The sequence below is a fragment of the Notolabrus celidotus genome, chromosome 5 (assembly GCF_009762535.1).
Source record: "Notolabrus celidotus isolate fNotCel1 chromosome 5, fNotCel1.pri, whole genome shotgun sequence".
Classification (NCBI taxonomy): domain Eukaryota; kingdom Metazoa; phylum Chordata; class Actinopteri; order Labriformes; family Labridae; genus Notolabrus; species Notolabrus celidotus.
Window position 1 is genome coordinate 28,024,343 of NC_048276.1, and position 17,108 is coordinate 28,041,450.

General features: G+C 42.9%; 1 protein-coding gene across 1 annotated transcript; it reads right to left on the reverse strand.

The window, feature by feature from the left end:
- Nucleotides 1-485: 485 nt before the first annotated feature.
- LOC117812924 (alpha-1A adrenergic receptor-like) lies at nt 486-14,268 on the reverse strand. Its single transcript, XM_034683918.1, has 5 exons — nt 13,628-14,268; nt 11,801-12,052; nt 11,109-11,484; nt 2,510-2,631; nt 486-2,276 (listed from the first exon to the last, which is right to left on the reverse strand). The coding sequence occupies exons 1-5, from the start codon at nt 13,943-13,945 to the stop codon at nt 2,109-2,111; spliced, it is 1,236 nt and encodes a 411-aa protein (XP_034539809.1). The 5' UTR covers nt 13,946-14,268; the 3' UTR covers nt 486-2,108.
- Nucleotides 14,269-17,108: the final 2,840 nt, after the last annotated feature.

Consider the following 17,108-nt stretch of genomic DNA (forward strand, 5'->3'; position numbering starts at 1 on the left):
GGAATAAAAACAGAAACTAAGTTACTCCAAGCACAGACAACTTAGTTTGAAATGTTCATCTGGAATGAAACAAATGTTACGTAGCTCAACACTCTTTCTCAGATTGGACAGTGAATGTTTGTATGTTTGGGCAGAGTGGGAAACAGGGAGAACAACAATACGTATCATCCTTCATTTCAAAAACCTCTAACAGGCTGAAGATATGGCCATGGGTGCTCAGGTGGAGAATTATAGCCATCATTACTACCTCTTAATGAACTGCCTGTTCTGAGTGAAATCTGCTCTGTGTTTGCTCCACAAATTCATGAGCTGACTTCAAAGCTAAAGTAGTGAGTAACTAGAGCACTGATAGAAATATAGTGTAGAAAAGTAATAAGTACCCACCAAAAATAATAAAGTACAAGATGTACTTAAGTACACCAACACCAACTACTGACACCAACTACAGTTTATAAACCAACAAACAAACAGAGCTCAGACACACAAACATTCAACTTCATTTTATTATTTTACTTTTATTAATTCTAAGAACATTTCAAACATCTTTTATATAATTAAAGAAATATTTTTTTATTCTCCGTCCTAATCAGGTTAGTTTCACCTCCATGTCCATAAAGAATTAGCCTAGCTCAGCATAAACACTGGACACAGGACTAAACTGTTTGAATAGCTTCCTCAACAGGGAGAGAAAAACGATACATCAAACACAGACAGACAGACAGACACACACACACCGGTGTGAAACTTGTGATTCAGCAAATAAATAGAGCAGCAGCTGCAGTTCCTCTTATGTCCTCTAGGTGCTGCTGTGATCAAAGTGAAAGTGAGAACCTGACTAGAAATACAAACACCTTTCACAGCCTGATGCCACTTCTTGCAAAGTGATTTCAGACTAAAGGGCTGTTTTTGAAATGGCCTGGTACATACTACATATACTGTATTAGATTTAGTATGTAGTATGTCTGTTCTGTTGGATCTGTTATGCTGTATGCTGGGCCAGACGTCACTGGATTTTCGGAAAGCGGAAGTAAACAATGGCCAAGCTGATAAAGAAACTGCTTCTTTAGCGTCCACTTATGATTTAAAAGGTTAGAAAGTGGTTTATATGGAATTTAATAATTTTCACAGCACCTAAAATCTCAGTTCCACCCTTAAAAAAAAGAAAAAGCAGAACGAGCGCTGTGCATTGTGGGAAACAGTACGTGGGGGAGACTGGTCCGATGCATACTGTGAAATTTTCCTGAATCAGTAGACATCTGGGGAGTTTCAGCATACTGCAGATTTTGCTCTTGTTCATATACTACTTACTACATAATGAATTTTGGCCAAATCAGCAGTACTGCTAGTATAGTAGGCGGTTTCGAAAACAGCCAAGGTTCTGCCTCATGGTGTCAGCAAGGATGGCATCAGTCTTTATACATAACTTCCTGTCAGGGACGGCGTGGCCAGCTGAGGCAACAGGTTTGTCCCTGCTTGGCACTTTTACTGATGCTCTGTGCTCCCCCACTTCAGCCCCGCCCCGCTCCAGCACCTGCCGCTGTCCCAGATGGCCTCTTCCGGTGGAGCCGGGGAGGTCAGAGGACGAGGAGCGGGGTGGGGGGCGGAGCCTGGAGGCGACTCAGCGCGTGCTTGCGGTGACACAGGAGAGCTTCTGCTGGGAGCATAGACTGTATAATAAATGGACGGAGTATACTTGACGTCACCCATCTGTCTCTGAAGCACTTTTTTTAAGCCAATCAATGGCGGGAGCCATGTTAGACATGCTGAACTCAACATAACTTCTGTCAATCTAGTGTGAATTAAAGAGGTGGGCTTTGAGCCTCCTTGCCAACAGTTTCAGTGTTCCCGCTTGTCAAGTCAGCTGAGCCTCTCATAATGGAAAACTCATAATCTTAATATCTTCGAAACTGCCGTGTTATGAAAAAATTCACCCCCCGTACAGTGTGTGCCGATCGAGAACTGAGCTATCCAGACTACACTTGTTTTTTGTACCAGGCTGTAAACATGTTTGTTTCTGCTGTAAAGACTTGCTTTTTTGAATCCGTGTGTATATGGTTTCTGGTACTTCCAGAGCCAGCCTCAAGCAGATACTCGAGGAACTGCGGTTTTTAACACTTCCTCACTGTCTTCAATTCTCGCGGCCGGAGGTTGCCGCTTGGCTGGGAGCCGTTCTGAAAGGACGAGTTGTTGGAGCTCTGACGGGAGCGGGAGTTATAATGAGCCTGCCAACCCTGGCGCTTCTTCTTCCACTGGCAGCGGAGGATCCGGATAAACGCCTGCAACAAGAACCAGGACCAGTTAGAACAAAGTCAGAGCCATCTAGTAGTAATAGTATTATTATTTTTAGTGGTAGTATTAGTAGTAGTAAGTTATAGTAGATATAGTATTAGTAGTAGCCTAATGGCATTATTAGTAGTAGTAGTAGTAATAGTAGTAGTAGTAGTAGTAGTAGTAGTAGTAGTAGTAATAGTAGCAGTAGTAGTTATAGTAGTATAGGTGTTGTTTGTACCTGTTTGAACTCCCGGCTGTAGCAGGGGTAGATGATGGGGTTCAGGCAGCTGTTGAAGTATCCCAACCAGAAAATCACTTTAAAGAGAGTTTCAGGAGGACGAAGGTCACTGTTGAAAGACACTACACACAAACGCATGCACAAACACACACACACACACACACACACACACACACACACACACACACACACACACACACACACACACACACACACACACACACACACGCACACACACACACATGATTGTCATTAATGCTAGGGTTGGTAGTCACGGAAAACTAGCATGAATTTGAATGTAGCATTTCCTCAGGACTCCGTCCCCCCCGCTCACATGCTCGAGCGCCGCTGATTTACAACCATATGATCGTGACTGATTCAAAACCGGTCATCAGCACACAAAACAACACCAAAACTTTATCATAGTGAAAGTTAAAAACACAAACAAATATGGCTGTTGTTAGTACTCACAACTTTCATGCTAGCATTATCCAGTTGTACTGGTGACACGATATCAGGAGAAAAGTTATAACACATATAATACTGTAACAGCTCTACTGTTTGTTAAACATGTTCAGTGTAGATGTTCTTAATTCCTACAGTGTTGACGGTTAGTGAAGGCCTCAGGAGAGGTGTAGAGTGTGCGAGCGGAGAGAGGAGAGACAAGAGGAGAAGTTTTTCATTAATTCAAACATTGATTGTTGCTTTGTTGGTTGGCGTGATCACAGCCGACAGTGACCGGTTATTAAAGCTCAAAGTGTTCATGAATCGGCTCGTCATCACTACAGCGTCCGGACAGACGCTACAGTACATGTATATATTTCTGTAGGACTTACTAAATGTCATTAATTCTTCTGCTTGTCAGAGCCCCGTGGTGAGAGCTTTTTAGACTCTGATCCGGACTACAGTCCTGAGCAAAGCACCTCATCGGGTCGGAGGGGACAGGCCCGAGGTCGAGCGAGAGGGGCAGTCAGTAGAGGCAGGGGAAGCAGAGGCAGGGGACGGGGACGAGGAGTGCACGCTGGGGAAACGTACGCGCAGAACGGCAGGACGGGATTTGAATGGTTTAAAATTTTGGAGCCCAAAAACGGTGATTGGTTGGTGTTTTCCCAAGTTTACTCCGGCTGTAGATAGCAGCTTTTTTTTACCTCTTTTTTAAGAACACATTATGTATTGATTGCCATCAGGACATAAAGATAATTTTAACCAGTATAACAAAAAGTGTATCTAAATCTGACTACCAACCCCAGCTTTAAAGCATATAGAGATGCCGGTCAGGTCTTCATTCACCAGGGGGCAGTGTCCATCAGAGATGAAAACAGGTACATGTCCTGAGACACGTCCAGACGTCAGTGCTTTGTTCTGAAGTCTGTCCGTACAGCCGTCTGTCCAGACGTGTCAGTTTAACCCTCTTCTCTCAGAGGTCTTGTGGATTTTGAAGTCCAGTTTGAGTCGCTCTAACACAACAGATCACTCTTTAACATAAACAATGATGGAGGTCCTGTTTTTGATTTCTGCATGTAAGTCTCCACTCAGGGTGCTGAAGTGTCCCTTCAAAATAAAACACAACTTTAATCTTGAAATTTATCTTTCATATTTGTTCTCTCAAACACTCAATCGTAGCACAGACGGCTTTAGATCAGACGTGTACTTTTGCTGTAATGAACCTCAAATGAACCTCATGTCCGGGTCATGGAGGTCAGGGGTCATCTGGTGGACTGTTGGGGGATGTTGGTATGGGGGTGTGGGGGTGCAGGGACGGGCACCTCCTGTTCATTAAAGACTCCTCTTCTTTGTAAAGAGCAGCGTGAAACACCTTCAGCACCTGAAGCTGCGGAGGACCAACATGCTCTAAAGACAGGCATCAAAATACACAACTCTCCGTCTCCTCTCCTCTCCTCTCCTCTCCTCTCCTCTCAGGTGCTGACCTGTACTTGAGCAGGTGACCCGTAGTGAATCAAGGTTTTCGGAGGTTTTTGGAGGTTCTGGGGGATTGTTGGAGGATTTGGAGGATTTGGTGGATCAGGTATTTGATGTCCTGAGCAGGTGGATTATTTAGCCCTGAGCGTGGACTTGTAAGGCCATCCTTTGCCTCAGGCTGCTCTCTGACTATATATGAAGACTCTGACCTCGGCCATGAGAACTACATGTGACAGCGGCCCATGATGCATCTCTGTCTCCTAGTTTGGAGATGAGTCTTTAAATTCAGGCAGAGTCTATTTTAGTTTGATGAAGTTTGGCTCTTTGTGTAAACATGCTGCTCAGATCTCCCCTCTTCTTCTGTGGTTTCATACTCAAGTCTCCCAAGTCCCTACAAAGATCTCTAAACACACTGATACGTCTGATCGCCTGGCAAACCAAAACAATGCACCGTGCTCACAACACCGATGTGTCTGTCTATTACAGTGTGGTTACCGAGGCTGCACCGCGACGCAAAGCTCAACTCTGAATCATCTGAACATGATAATTATAATAATAATAATAATAATAATAGTAATAATAATAATAATAATAAAAACTGATAAGATTTACAGAGCGCCTTTCTAAGTACTCAAGGATGCTTCACATCAAGTGCATAAAGAATAAATTGGCGGTCTATTTAAGCTGCAAGTCTACCTGTCTCTGCCTCTGCTTTGCAAGTGCTCCTGCTGATTCTCAGTGCTGTGTGAAAACTTCGTACCCACCTCCTCCCCAGCATCCCTCTGCATTAGTCTTATCTCATTACTCCTAAATGTCTGCATTTAAATAATCTACAAGGAGTACGGAGGTTCGGAGCCCATACGCCAAACACAATACTGTGTGCTTCAATAAACTTCATCTTAAGTAAACGTGAGTTGTCTGACTGAAATAACTGTATATAAGTAAACAGATAAAAAGAAATAGGTAAATAAAATAAAAAATGAATTGACTACCTAATAAAATAAATAAATAAAAACAGACTCTACATCAGGTGTGTTTAAATGTTTACGCACAGTAAACTGTGACCGACATCACACTGCTGTTCATGGAGACATGATGCTTCGTCTGCTGAGGCTCTACTTCAGGTGTACTGTGAGCTCATACAGGTGTACTGTAGGATTAAAGCATCCTAAGAAGGAAGGTTTGATTCCAGCCTTGACCATCTACTGCATGTCCTCCCCCACTCTCTGCTCCCCACATTTCCTGTCTCTCTTCAGCTGTCCTGTCCATGAAAGGCAAAAATGCCCCCAAAAAGTCTAACTTTAAATGTACTCTGTCGTGTTTTTGCGAGAGGGAGGCCCACACCAAACAAGTCTGTTGTTATCAAACAAGGTTGAGCTTGCGGACATTGAATGGCTAAGCCGGTAATGCTAAAGGGGGTAGAGCTAATTTCCTACTTCAACAGATAGCTGGATTCAAGTGACAAAGTTTTTCACAACTCACTACATAATCCTGCTCACTCTCTGTCCTCACAGTCAGCTCCTGTTTATTCCTGATCCCATAAAAAGTAGGTGGAGTCACAGAGTTTGGGGAAGCTGTACAGAGATATAATCAATGTGTCCCATATATATTCCAGATGAATGAATCTCTGCTGTTCCATACCTCACACCATTTGTCACCAGATGATCTGCACACTGATTGGCTATCACGGTGCGATAGATTCGCTGAAGTTCAGATATTTCAACCTGCGCAAATTATTCACTTCATTCGCTCGAGTGAATTCGAGTCAATTGTGTCTGGTGTGAACGCCCCATAACTGGTTTTAACTTGAAATGTAAACGTTCAAACACCTCGAGTTTAATGGAGAGGTGACCTCTTCATAAATCCTATTTTTATTGCTTCTATTTGAGTTTTTCAAAATAAAGCTGCTGTTCAATGATTTGGAGTGTCAACACTGTTCACATATTTGAATTAATCTTTTTAACTCTTTGTTTGAATTAGAAAATCTAAACATGACAGATCAATATTCATAATCAACCCAGTATCTCTAACGTAGGTATAAAGACGTGTCTCTGTGAAAAATAATTCCTGCCTCAGCATCTCAGTATTTAGGCTCCGACCCCTTGGACCAGGTGCCGTGTTTGTGCAGCTTGTCCTCCTGATCTGAGTCAACGCGTTGATCCTCTGATCACAGATCTGTTTGTCTGAGCTTCAGTTGGCAGCCTGTTTATATTAAACCTGTTATTATTCTCTCTTATGAAACCTGTGGCGCTCCAGAGGTCGCCTGCAGCCTGAGGGATTATGGGTAATTCTTCATTTGGATTCTGCAGTGCTCTAACGCTGAAGCCAGAGTTATTAAGGCTCCTTTTTGAGAGTCAGAGCTGATAACCACAGGAACTTCAGCAGGAACCTATTTCAGACGGCAGCTCTGTGTGAACAAGAATAAATAATCTGATGGCATCGGACAAAGCTGGGCTCAGTTTAAGTTTCACTGAGGCTTTGTTTCCTTTAGTGACTTTAATCCTTTAGAGATGTGCTAACACAAACACAGACCAGGACCAATGTAGACCCTCTTCAGGTGAAGACTCAGTACTATCTGAGCACATCTGTCAGTGTCTGAGAGTCAGTCGCTTCATGGGGATCTCATCCAGGGCTCTAACTTAACTTTTTCGATCACCAGCCAATGTGGCTGGTAAGTTTCTGAAGTTACCAGCCAATCAAAATTTCCACTAGCCAAATTTTCTTCCATGCAAAAAGTCAGATTATTAGAGCCACTGAAATAATTTGATAATTTTACTAACTAAAGCTTTAAATGAATCTTATGCTGAAGTTGGGAATGTATGTCCAATTAAAATGATTACAATAAAATAAAACTTCAGTACATACAAAAATGATCCTAACATTTCATTACTCATTAACCCTTACATACTATTCAGGGTCTAATTTCACCCATTTTTTGTACATAAAAAGAAATAAAACATTAAAATTTTTCTTTTTAGCTAGAAATTTGACGATGTATCTTAATGTGATCCTGAATATACAAAAATTGAAATATTTTACAACTTTCTACATGGTTTAGTGCAGGTAAAGCCCAAAATGATGTATTTTCTATACATTATGAATAGAGACTAATTATGAGGGGGATACTGTGAAATGCTTGAATATGAACAGTATTTAAGGCTAAACATCGTCAGTGCTCTCTGAACTGTCTTCGAACTCTGACTCAGAGTCCCCATCTAAATCAGTTCCATTTTCCCATCAGAAAAAACACGTCTGGATGAAATCACCGCAGCAATCAACAACGTGGGTTTGAAATCTGAACTCCAGCTGAAGTTTAAACATTTGATTTAAAAATCCTACGATTAAAAACAAACTTATTGATTCGTGAAATGAAACTTTTGGAAGCCTTAAAGGTGACATATCACGCTTTTTTCATCAATATATATTGGTCTAAGAGGTCCCCAAAACATGTCTTTAAAGTTTATGCTCAAAAAAACACTTTGAAATCAGATTTTGGCATGCCTGAAAAGCCCTCTTCTTCACAACACACTCTGTTTTCCCTCTGACCCCGCCCCCTCAGGAAGTGGATGTGCGTCGGCTCTCCATCACGTTGATCTAATGTTTACATGTTGGCTGAATATACACGGCTGCTATCACGTTACTTCAACCCTCTGAATCTGATCCAGAATCTGATCCTGACGGAGAGGCGCCTGCAGCAGGACCTTTCTGAAGGATTGGTCACAGATTTAGTGTTTCTTGTTGTTTTATTTATCAGTATGTCGACGTGTGTCTTGGTACACAGCTACGAACATGTAGCTATGTGGCTATGCTAACTAGCGCTAACACTTATCCATGATAAATAAAAATCATCCACCAGATCTTCAAATCTGCAGACGTGGTGAGTAAAAGCACATTGGTCACAGATTTAGTGTTTCTTGTTGTTTTATTTGTCAGTATGTCGACGTGTGTCTTGGTACACAGCTACAGCTACAGCTATGAACATGTAGCTATGCGGCTATGCTAATTAGCGCTAACACTTATCCATGACAAATAAAAATCATCCACTAGATCTTCAAATCTGCAGACGTGGGGATTAAAATCGACCTCTGCCAGAAAGGCAGCGGGACCTTTTCTGAAGGATTGGTCACAGATTCTGTGTTACTTGTTGTTTTATTTGTCAGTATGTAGACGTGCGTCTTGGTACACAGCTACAGCTACAGCTATGAACGTGTAGCTATGTGGCTATGCTAAGTAGCGCTAGCACTTATCCATGATAAATAAAAATCATCCACTAATAAGTGGATTATTAGTGGTTTATTAAGACAGCCTACAACTAGCATGCCTCCCTCCTAAGCTCCTTGTTAGCACACATGTGTGCAGGTAATGAATAACAGAGGGGGGATTCAGTATTATTTTATACAGTCTATGGGCTGAACAAGCTCCGAGCTCTGACTCCGTGACAGACCGGATATTGTTGTTACGTAACAAAAACACGGAAGTCTGAAACGGCTCGTTTCACACACATTTACAGAAAGGTGGAGAAATCAAAACAGGGGCAGAATGGATTTTTTTCATTCTCGGGGGGTTTGTAGACATGCCAGGGAAACATATTTCAGGTAGAGAACTGTTAAAAAGTCCATTTTGCATGATATGTCACCTTTAAAAAAAGTAGTTATTTACATTCAGGGGGAAAATGTCAGACCTAAAGATCGCTATAAAAAAACTAAACATGTGGCCGCTCTCAAAAAAAGCTGTGCTGGAGACCCCAGCCTGAAAGTTTAAGGGGGGAGCGGCAGCACGTACCAGGTCTGTATCGGGGCACAGGCGGCACAGACAAACCTGCGCCTGTGTCTGATGAAGATGATGGAAAATATCAATATTGTAGACTGCACACTGGTTAACTGACCAATTGTTTTCAATCAACTTCAACTGTGGTCATTTTGTAACACAGAGCCTTGGCAAGAAATGGCTTGTGCGCAATTACGCATGAGGCAAACCGGAGTGTTATATTAATTATTTATAACTTCAGACGTGCCAACAGGTTTTGATCTCATGTGAATGAATTTTCTTCGTTCTTAAATGGTCAGCTGCCACACACACACACACACACACACACACACACACACACACACACACATTCCAAGTCTTACAACGCATCCTATCGCAGCACATCACATCGTAAAATATTTCATCTAAGTGAAGGGAAACACATCACAATGCATCCTACCGTAACGTATCATAGTATTGTACCACAGCCCAGGGCAACACATAGTAATGCATCGCAACTCATTGCAATGCATCTTTTCCCTACGCATTGCATTGCATTGCAACGCATTGCAGCGCATCACAACGTATTGCATCGCAACGCATCGACCACATCACAAGGAAACACAACACATCGCAATGCATTGCATCTCATCGTATCGTAACGCAATGCAACCTACTGTAACGTATCATATCGCATCGTATGGTATAGTACTTTACCTCAGTGCAGGGCAACACATCACATTGCAACGCATAGTATTGTACCGTATCGTATAGTATTTTATGGCAGCGCAGGGCTATATTGGATCATTTCGTGCCCTGTCACATCGTTGAATTATATCATATTATGTTGCAACATCGTCTCGTATATTTTTGAACTAGCAGCTTCATGACTCTGAAAACTCTGACTGAAAAATCCACAGACCTGATTTTCCCTTAACATCTTTGTCGTAGTTCACGCCTCAGACTTTGATTCAGACCTTTTTTCATTGTCACCACATTCATGCTGATGCTGACGCTAATAGCACTACTCAGTGCTTTCAGTGATTCATGTTATATTCTGTCATCCATTGGCTGTGACTGCTGTGTTTCATGAGGTGCACAGGGGAAACAGAGTTAGATTACATTTTCTTTATGAATGTTGGATAAATTTGGGCCTGAAGAGTTTCAATCATGAACATGTATCCTCCTCTTGAGAAGACGTCTACGAGGTGTTGGCCGCACACACAGAAGAGCACACAGTGGACACAGGTAGTGATCCCTGACAGACATAAGATCAGTCTCTTTCAGTATCTTTAAGGCTACTTTGGCTCTGACAGACTCCCCTCAGTGTCTCTCTGTCGGATAAGACTGTAATCCGGGATATCAGCCTGAGGGGATCATCCGGCGTTGCTCAGATGGTCATGTTGTTGGAAATCAACCACAACAAATAAATAAATATCAAGAGCGTCTGACTTCCGGACTTTTATTCTGTGAGAACACAACTTCATTTCTGTCCCTGAGAGGCTGGCTGCTGATTGGATGGTGACGAGAGGGACAGGTCTGCCCAGGTCAAATATTTCAAACATGAAGGAAATCAGAAGATTTATCCAGACTGAGGCGTGTTTCAGAAACTTGTTCATATGCAGGACAGAGCTCACTGTTCTGACGTTTTCATGATTTATTTCTAAACGTTTGAAGATTACACCTCGTGAATAATTTCATCCCTAAGACTGAGCGTGAGCTCATCGAGCAACATTTAACCCCTTCTATCTACGAATGTATCTTAGTATTGATCATGTTTGTACCGTATTTTACAGGACATTCACTGTAGTGTTCATCGGGTATAAAGTCACTGTTCATATATGTTTTATGTTATTGATTTAAGTATTGATCAGTTGAGGTTTTAGTGTATTGATCATAGCATTGATCAGGTGATGAAGTGTGTGAGACGTACCAATGGGCAGTGCGAGAAAGAAAGGCAGCCAGCACAAGATGAACATGCCGACCACCACGCCCAGTGTCTTCGCGGCCTTCTTCTCTCTGGCAAACTTCTGCAGTTTGAGGCTGAGCGAGCTGCGGGCAGTTGAGGCCCCGCCTCCTCCGCTGGGTTCCTGGGCCTGCTGGTTCCTGCAGTGGATCCTCATGGTGAGCTCGGAGTTCTCCTGGCGCTCCTTCATGACGCCCGCCTCCAGATTTCTGGTAGTGCGTTTAGCCACCACGTAGACGCGGCAGTACATGGCGAGGATGACGAAGAGCGGGATGTAGAAGGAGCCGAGGGAGGAGAAGAGAGCGTAGAACGGCTCCTCTGTAATCAGACACTCAGTGTCATCCTGCAGGAGGGACATTCAGACGGTCACACCTCAGATAAAGTTTGGTGGCTCATGTTTCCTGCTCTGGCGATGAAGGTGTTTATATTTACTCTTCAGTTGTGACTTTTGATAATTTCAGACATATTTAACTTTAAACCAGTAGCTCAGTGGCCTGCAGCTTGTCTTATGTGCAGGGGTGTGTCTGTCTCAGTCGGGGTTAAATTTAGGATTAATCTCCGACCCTCTCTGCGGTTTGAAGATTTCACGGGCGGTTGAAGATGTTTAAAAGATTATCTGCTCAGGTGCAGTGGTGCATGATGGGTAACAGTGTGAGTACCTGTGACGGCTGCTGCTTCCAGCCCAGCAGCGGACCGATGGAGATGACGGTGGACAGGATCCAGACGCCCAGCATGGCGAGCAGCGCCCTCTTCTCGGTGACGATGGTGGGGTACTGCAGCGGGTAGCGAACACCGATGTAGCGGTCGATGGAGATGGCGCACAGAGACATGATAGATGCCGTGCAGCACAGGACATCCACCGCTGCCCAGATGTCGCAGAAAATACGGCCAAACACCCAGTAATCCAGAATCTGCAGAGACAGAAAGTCACTGAGCTCACTTCCTGTTTGGATCTTTACAGCAGAGTTTTTATTTTCAGACAGAGTTTAGTTATTTCACTTCTGCTCACTGATCACTGTTTGTGTTTAGTTTACAAGCTGACTGCTTACATGCTGGAACATGTTAGCATTAGCTTAGCTCTGTTGCCTCTGTATGGAAGTCCATTAATGCCAAAATGTTGATAACAAAGATCCTGTTTGACATCATCATCATCATCATGTCATGTATTTGTTCCTTATTAATGAAGAAGGTGGGGGACTTATTGAGGATTAATTTTAACCGTTATCACTAAAAACAGACATTTGTACTTTCTGTGGTGCATTAAATATTTAGTTTAGTTATTAAATGTTGGACGAAGGCCCTGAGTGGTTTTCTCTGGGTATCGAGTGATTTCTGGTTGTTTTGTTAAAATGTCCTCATCTCGTCATTTATTGTTGTTATCTATCTTAAGATGTCAAAGCTTGTTTTTTCTGGTGAAGACAGATTAACCAGACTTCTGCCTGCAGTATGAGTTAAAGATCATCTCTGTATTTGTTGGTGCTTTAACACTCGGCTATGATCACCGGACATCAGGTCAAGATCTACGGGAAACTACAGGAGTTCAATCATGTGTGTCCGCTCAGGGCTCCTGTACATGAGGGCAAACTGAGATCTTTAATGTTACGTAGAATATTGTAAACAAAGAACATTAGGTACGTATGAAAAAAGATCACATCACTCCACATCTTCAAACTCTGCCCTGCATGACTCCCTGTCTCTGCTAGTTTTAAACTTCATCTACTTGTCTTTAAAGCTCTGAATAGCTTTGCTCCTCCATACATCACAGATCTCCTTTCATTTATGTTCCAGCTCTAAATGTTCCTCATGTGTCCCTCACAAAGAGAGAGAGAGAGCTCTCTGTTTTTATGTCTCTGAACTCTCTGGACATTGAAACAGCAAGCTCTCTCAGTGCTTTTAAAGTAAACTAAAGACCTTTTAATTCTAAGTGATTTATTTTAGCCCTGGACTGCATTATTGTAAACATTGTTTTAACATTTATTTATCTTATTTATTTATTTATCTATTTATCTTTTGAAGCACTGAGAGCTGCATGCTTGTACGTATGAAAGCTATGTTTCACTTTTGTTCCCGATTTCTTTTTGAACATTATATCAGACATCAAGTTTATATTATTTTTTCTACACTACCTACTGAATTTTTCTTCAATATAAACCATTTTCGTAAGAAATTAAGTTTAACATGTTCAGCAGGCTACTCAAGTCAATAAATCTGTTCACAGTTAAATTTAATATATTTAGTTTATTAATACAAACTAAAAATATTTGACACCTTATTAATATTTTAAACATTACCAAATTAAACAAAGAAATTGTCTTTCATTCTCTCCTTAAAACCTATCTTTTATTCCTTTTGTAATCCGTCAAATAAAATCTCCACTCTATCTCCACTACACAGACGATAACTAATCAAAACAGATCGATAACCGATCGATAACAGATCGATAAATAATCGATAACTGATCGATAACTGATCCCTCTGTCTCGGACCTCCAGTGTTGCGGACACCGGCAGCACGGTGGTCCCCAGCAGCAGGTCTGCGATGGCCAGGTTGATGATGAAGTAGTTGGTGGGGATCCGCAGATGTCGGTTACAGACCACCGACAGGATGACCAGGATGTTCCCCACGATGGCGCACATGATGAAGAAGGCCAGCACCATGCCCACCGGCACCGCCCGGCGCAAGTCCAGCGGGGTGGGGACGTGCTGGGAGCCAGTGGAGCGGTTGATGGAGGAGTTGGAGTCCGGGAGTGGAGGCGGTGTCCCGGGGTAACGATCCACGGAGGTGCTGTTAGTCCACAGATCCATGGTAAGTGGGACTTTAACTGAAGTCCAGAGTAAAGGAAACAGAGAGGGAGTGTAACATTAAAATCAATTGTGATTCAAGTCTCCGTGTTAGGATGGATTCTGACGCAAAATCAGATCCTAATTCGGGGATTATCTCTTCAGGAGACTCTTCGGGATCTAGTTACTCCTCAATTAGATTATATTTTGATTAAAATCCAAGAGAAGCCAAAGTGTTCCCGCTCCCGTCCGCAGGTGAGCGCCATGGCTGAGGGGTGCGCTCGTGCCAGGCTGGGTTTACGCGTGAAGCGCGCGGAGCAGCAGCAGGTGGGGGGGGGGGGGGGGGGGGGGGGGGGGGGGCTCGAGTCAGCTCGGTGTCTCGGGGCGGACAGACAGACAGCCTCCTGCCGGCCAATGCAACTCCTCCTCGGGTTAAACTGAGGATCCAGGAGCGGATCTGTGTGTCCTTTTATGGTCCAAGTGTTTAATGTGGGAAAGTTGAGCTGGGAGAAAAAAGAGAGACACAAACTGCGACATCTTACTGAGAGAGAGAGAGAGAGAGAGAGAGAGAGAGAGAGAGAGAGAGAGAGAGAGAGAGTCTATCCCAGTAGGACCCCCCCCCCCCCCCACACACACACACACACACACACACACCTCTCTCCCTCTCTCTCTCTCTCTCTCTCTCTCTATTGGCAGTGACCGTTAAAAAAAGTATGGTGGCCCTCAGGTGCAAAACTAACAGCATCTTAACAAGATGGAAAACACAGCGTACCAATCACAAACTATATAAAATATGGACGTAGTATCCATGACGTCACCCATCTGTTTCTGAAGCACTGTTTTGAGGCCAATCGTCAGCGGTAGCCATATTGCTGCTGTTGAGCGAGGTAAAGAGGCGGGCTTTGAGCCCCCTAGGCAACAGCTACAGTGTTCCCGCCTGTCAATCAAGTCAGCTGTGCCTCTCATTGGAAGACTTGTAGTTTCAAGAAAAAAATTCCGCCCCCACAGTGTGTGCCGATCAAGAAATGAGCTATCCAGACGACACTTGTCTTTTGAACCAGGCTGTAAACATGTTTATTTCTGCTGTAAAGCAGTGTCTCTTTGTCTGACGGTTGGGTGTGTTGTAGCTGTTAGCCAGGTGGCTAGTCTATGTCCTCAGCTCCACCCCTCTCTTGGTTCTAGATCAACAGAAAGTTGGTCAGCATTTCCAACATGGCAACCTCCATCTTTGGGCTTTATAACACCTCTTCAGTGATTATTTCGGGTTCTCTAGGGTCTTAAGATGTGTGCATTCAGAGACATTCAAAGAGACGTACGTCTGCAAAATTGCAGGGAATAACCCAGGCATTCCAAGAACTTCAGCAGACTTCAGTGAAAAGGTCATTCGGAGAGGAATTGTAAGGGAATTGAATTCATCTTTTACGACTTTGACACACATCCCGCTGCTCCAAACACTCAGCACAGCAACGTCTGGATCCATCCACTAGAAGAAGTAGTCCACAACATGTTAAGTATTTATTCTGCTGTCTCACAATATGTAAAATATTTTTTTTAGAGATTGTTTTAAAGATAAAGCTCTTCAAAGAGAGGAGTTTTATTGAAAAGCATCAGTCCATAAATTCATGAAAACATTTCATACAGTCCTGAAGAACAGCTCCTCATCAACTCTGACTCACTGTAGTTTAGTGTGTGTGTGTGTGTGTGTGTGTGTGTGTGTGTGTGTGTGTGTGTGTGTGTGTGTGTCATTAAATCGTTCCCTGCACAAGTGGTTGCACAGTCTCAGGTGATATAAGCATCCTGAGTGTGAGCTCTATTTTAGATCAGTCAGAAATGTGTACCATGCTGTCGGTGTTGAAGCAACAATAACTGTTGATGTGTTGGCGTGTGCACAGAGCGACAGCCAATCAGAGCGCATCTCTCCAGCAACTCTTAGACTGCAGAAGAGTTGTCTTTACGTTTGCCTCTCTCATTTTTTATCAATGATCCAGTTACACGGGCTCCTTAATGATAAATATCAACACTTTTATTGATATAATATATAAGATATGATGATAAGGTTTTAATAATGGTGCCTCTGTAAAGGATCATCAACACCTGGAAGCAACTCCTCATGTTGCCTGGTGGCCATTTGCGATATTGCAACAAGAAATGCACCTGAAATTCAAACAGCATGTCTTAATGGAGCTCAGGTGTTTTAGCTTAAATGTGTGTTAGTTGTTGACAGGACAGTTCATTCTGTAAACAAAGTCAGATCTGAGTCATGATTCTTTTATTTACTTTTTTTCTTTGTTGTTTTTTTTATCTTGATTGTTCTTCCTGTGTTGTCTAAAGTTTTTCATGTGACCTGTCATGTGGGCTTGTAGTTCTTGTATGTGTTTAGTCTTCAGTGTTTACTGTTTTATTTTGTAGTTCTTGCTGTGTCTGGCTTGGTAAGATTTATTGAATTCCAAAACCTGCAGTTCCCCTCATGTCAACTAGAGTGTGTCTCCTGCAGTGAGTCAGCTCCCATAGAGTCCCATGGTAAAATGTTACAGCAGAAATAAACATGTTTACAGCCTGGTACAAACACAGTTTGGGTCTCTATAGCTCAATTCTCTATTCATGACAACTCTACCCTAAATGTATAGACATCTCACCTGCTTACATTAGATTAAGGATTAAAGGGAGGTAGAGTTAGGGGCGAGGCCTATTTGACTGACATGGTTCCATTGTCATGAGATAAACTGTTAAACACTCTACAGTATGTTTTAATGTGATGCTTTAATGAATGAAGGCTCTGTGCTCTGAGGTGTGTCTGTTCAGTGATGAGTTCAGGTGTCAGTGATTGGTGGATCATGTCCTGACATGTTGTCTGTCTATTTACCCCTCAGATACTCACTGATGGAGGCTTCCAGCTTTATCCAGACTCATCACCAACCAGCTCCAGGTATTTAAGTCACTCACACGCTCTCTCTCTCTCACACACACACACACACACCATCAGAGAGAGGGGACTGTGTGTGTTTGAACAGTTATCTGTCCAGTATTGTCTGTGCTGCTCGCTCATTCAGACTGTGAGGCTTCGAGTCGAGCATTAAACTACATGTGAGTAAACTGATTGAACCCTCCTGCTGCAGATGAGTTGTGCGGTCCCTCAAATATCTGAACCGTCCCTTTAATCCAAATCCAAATACTTCTGATTATGTGA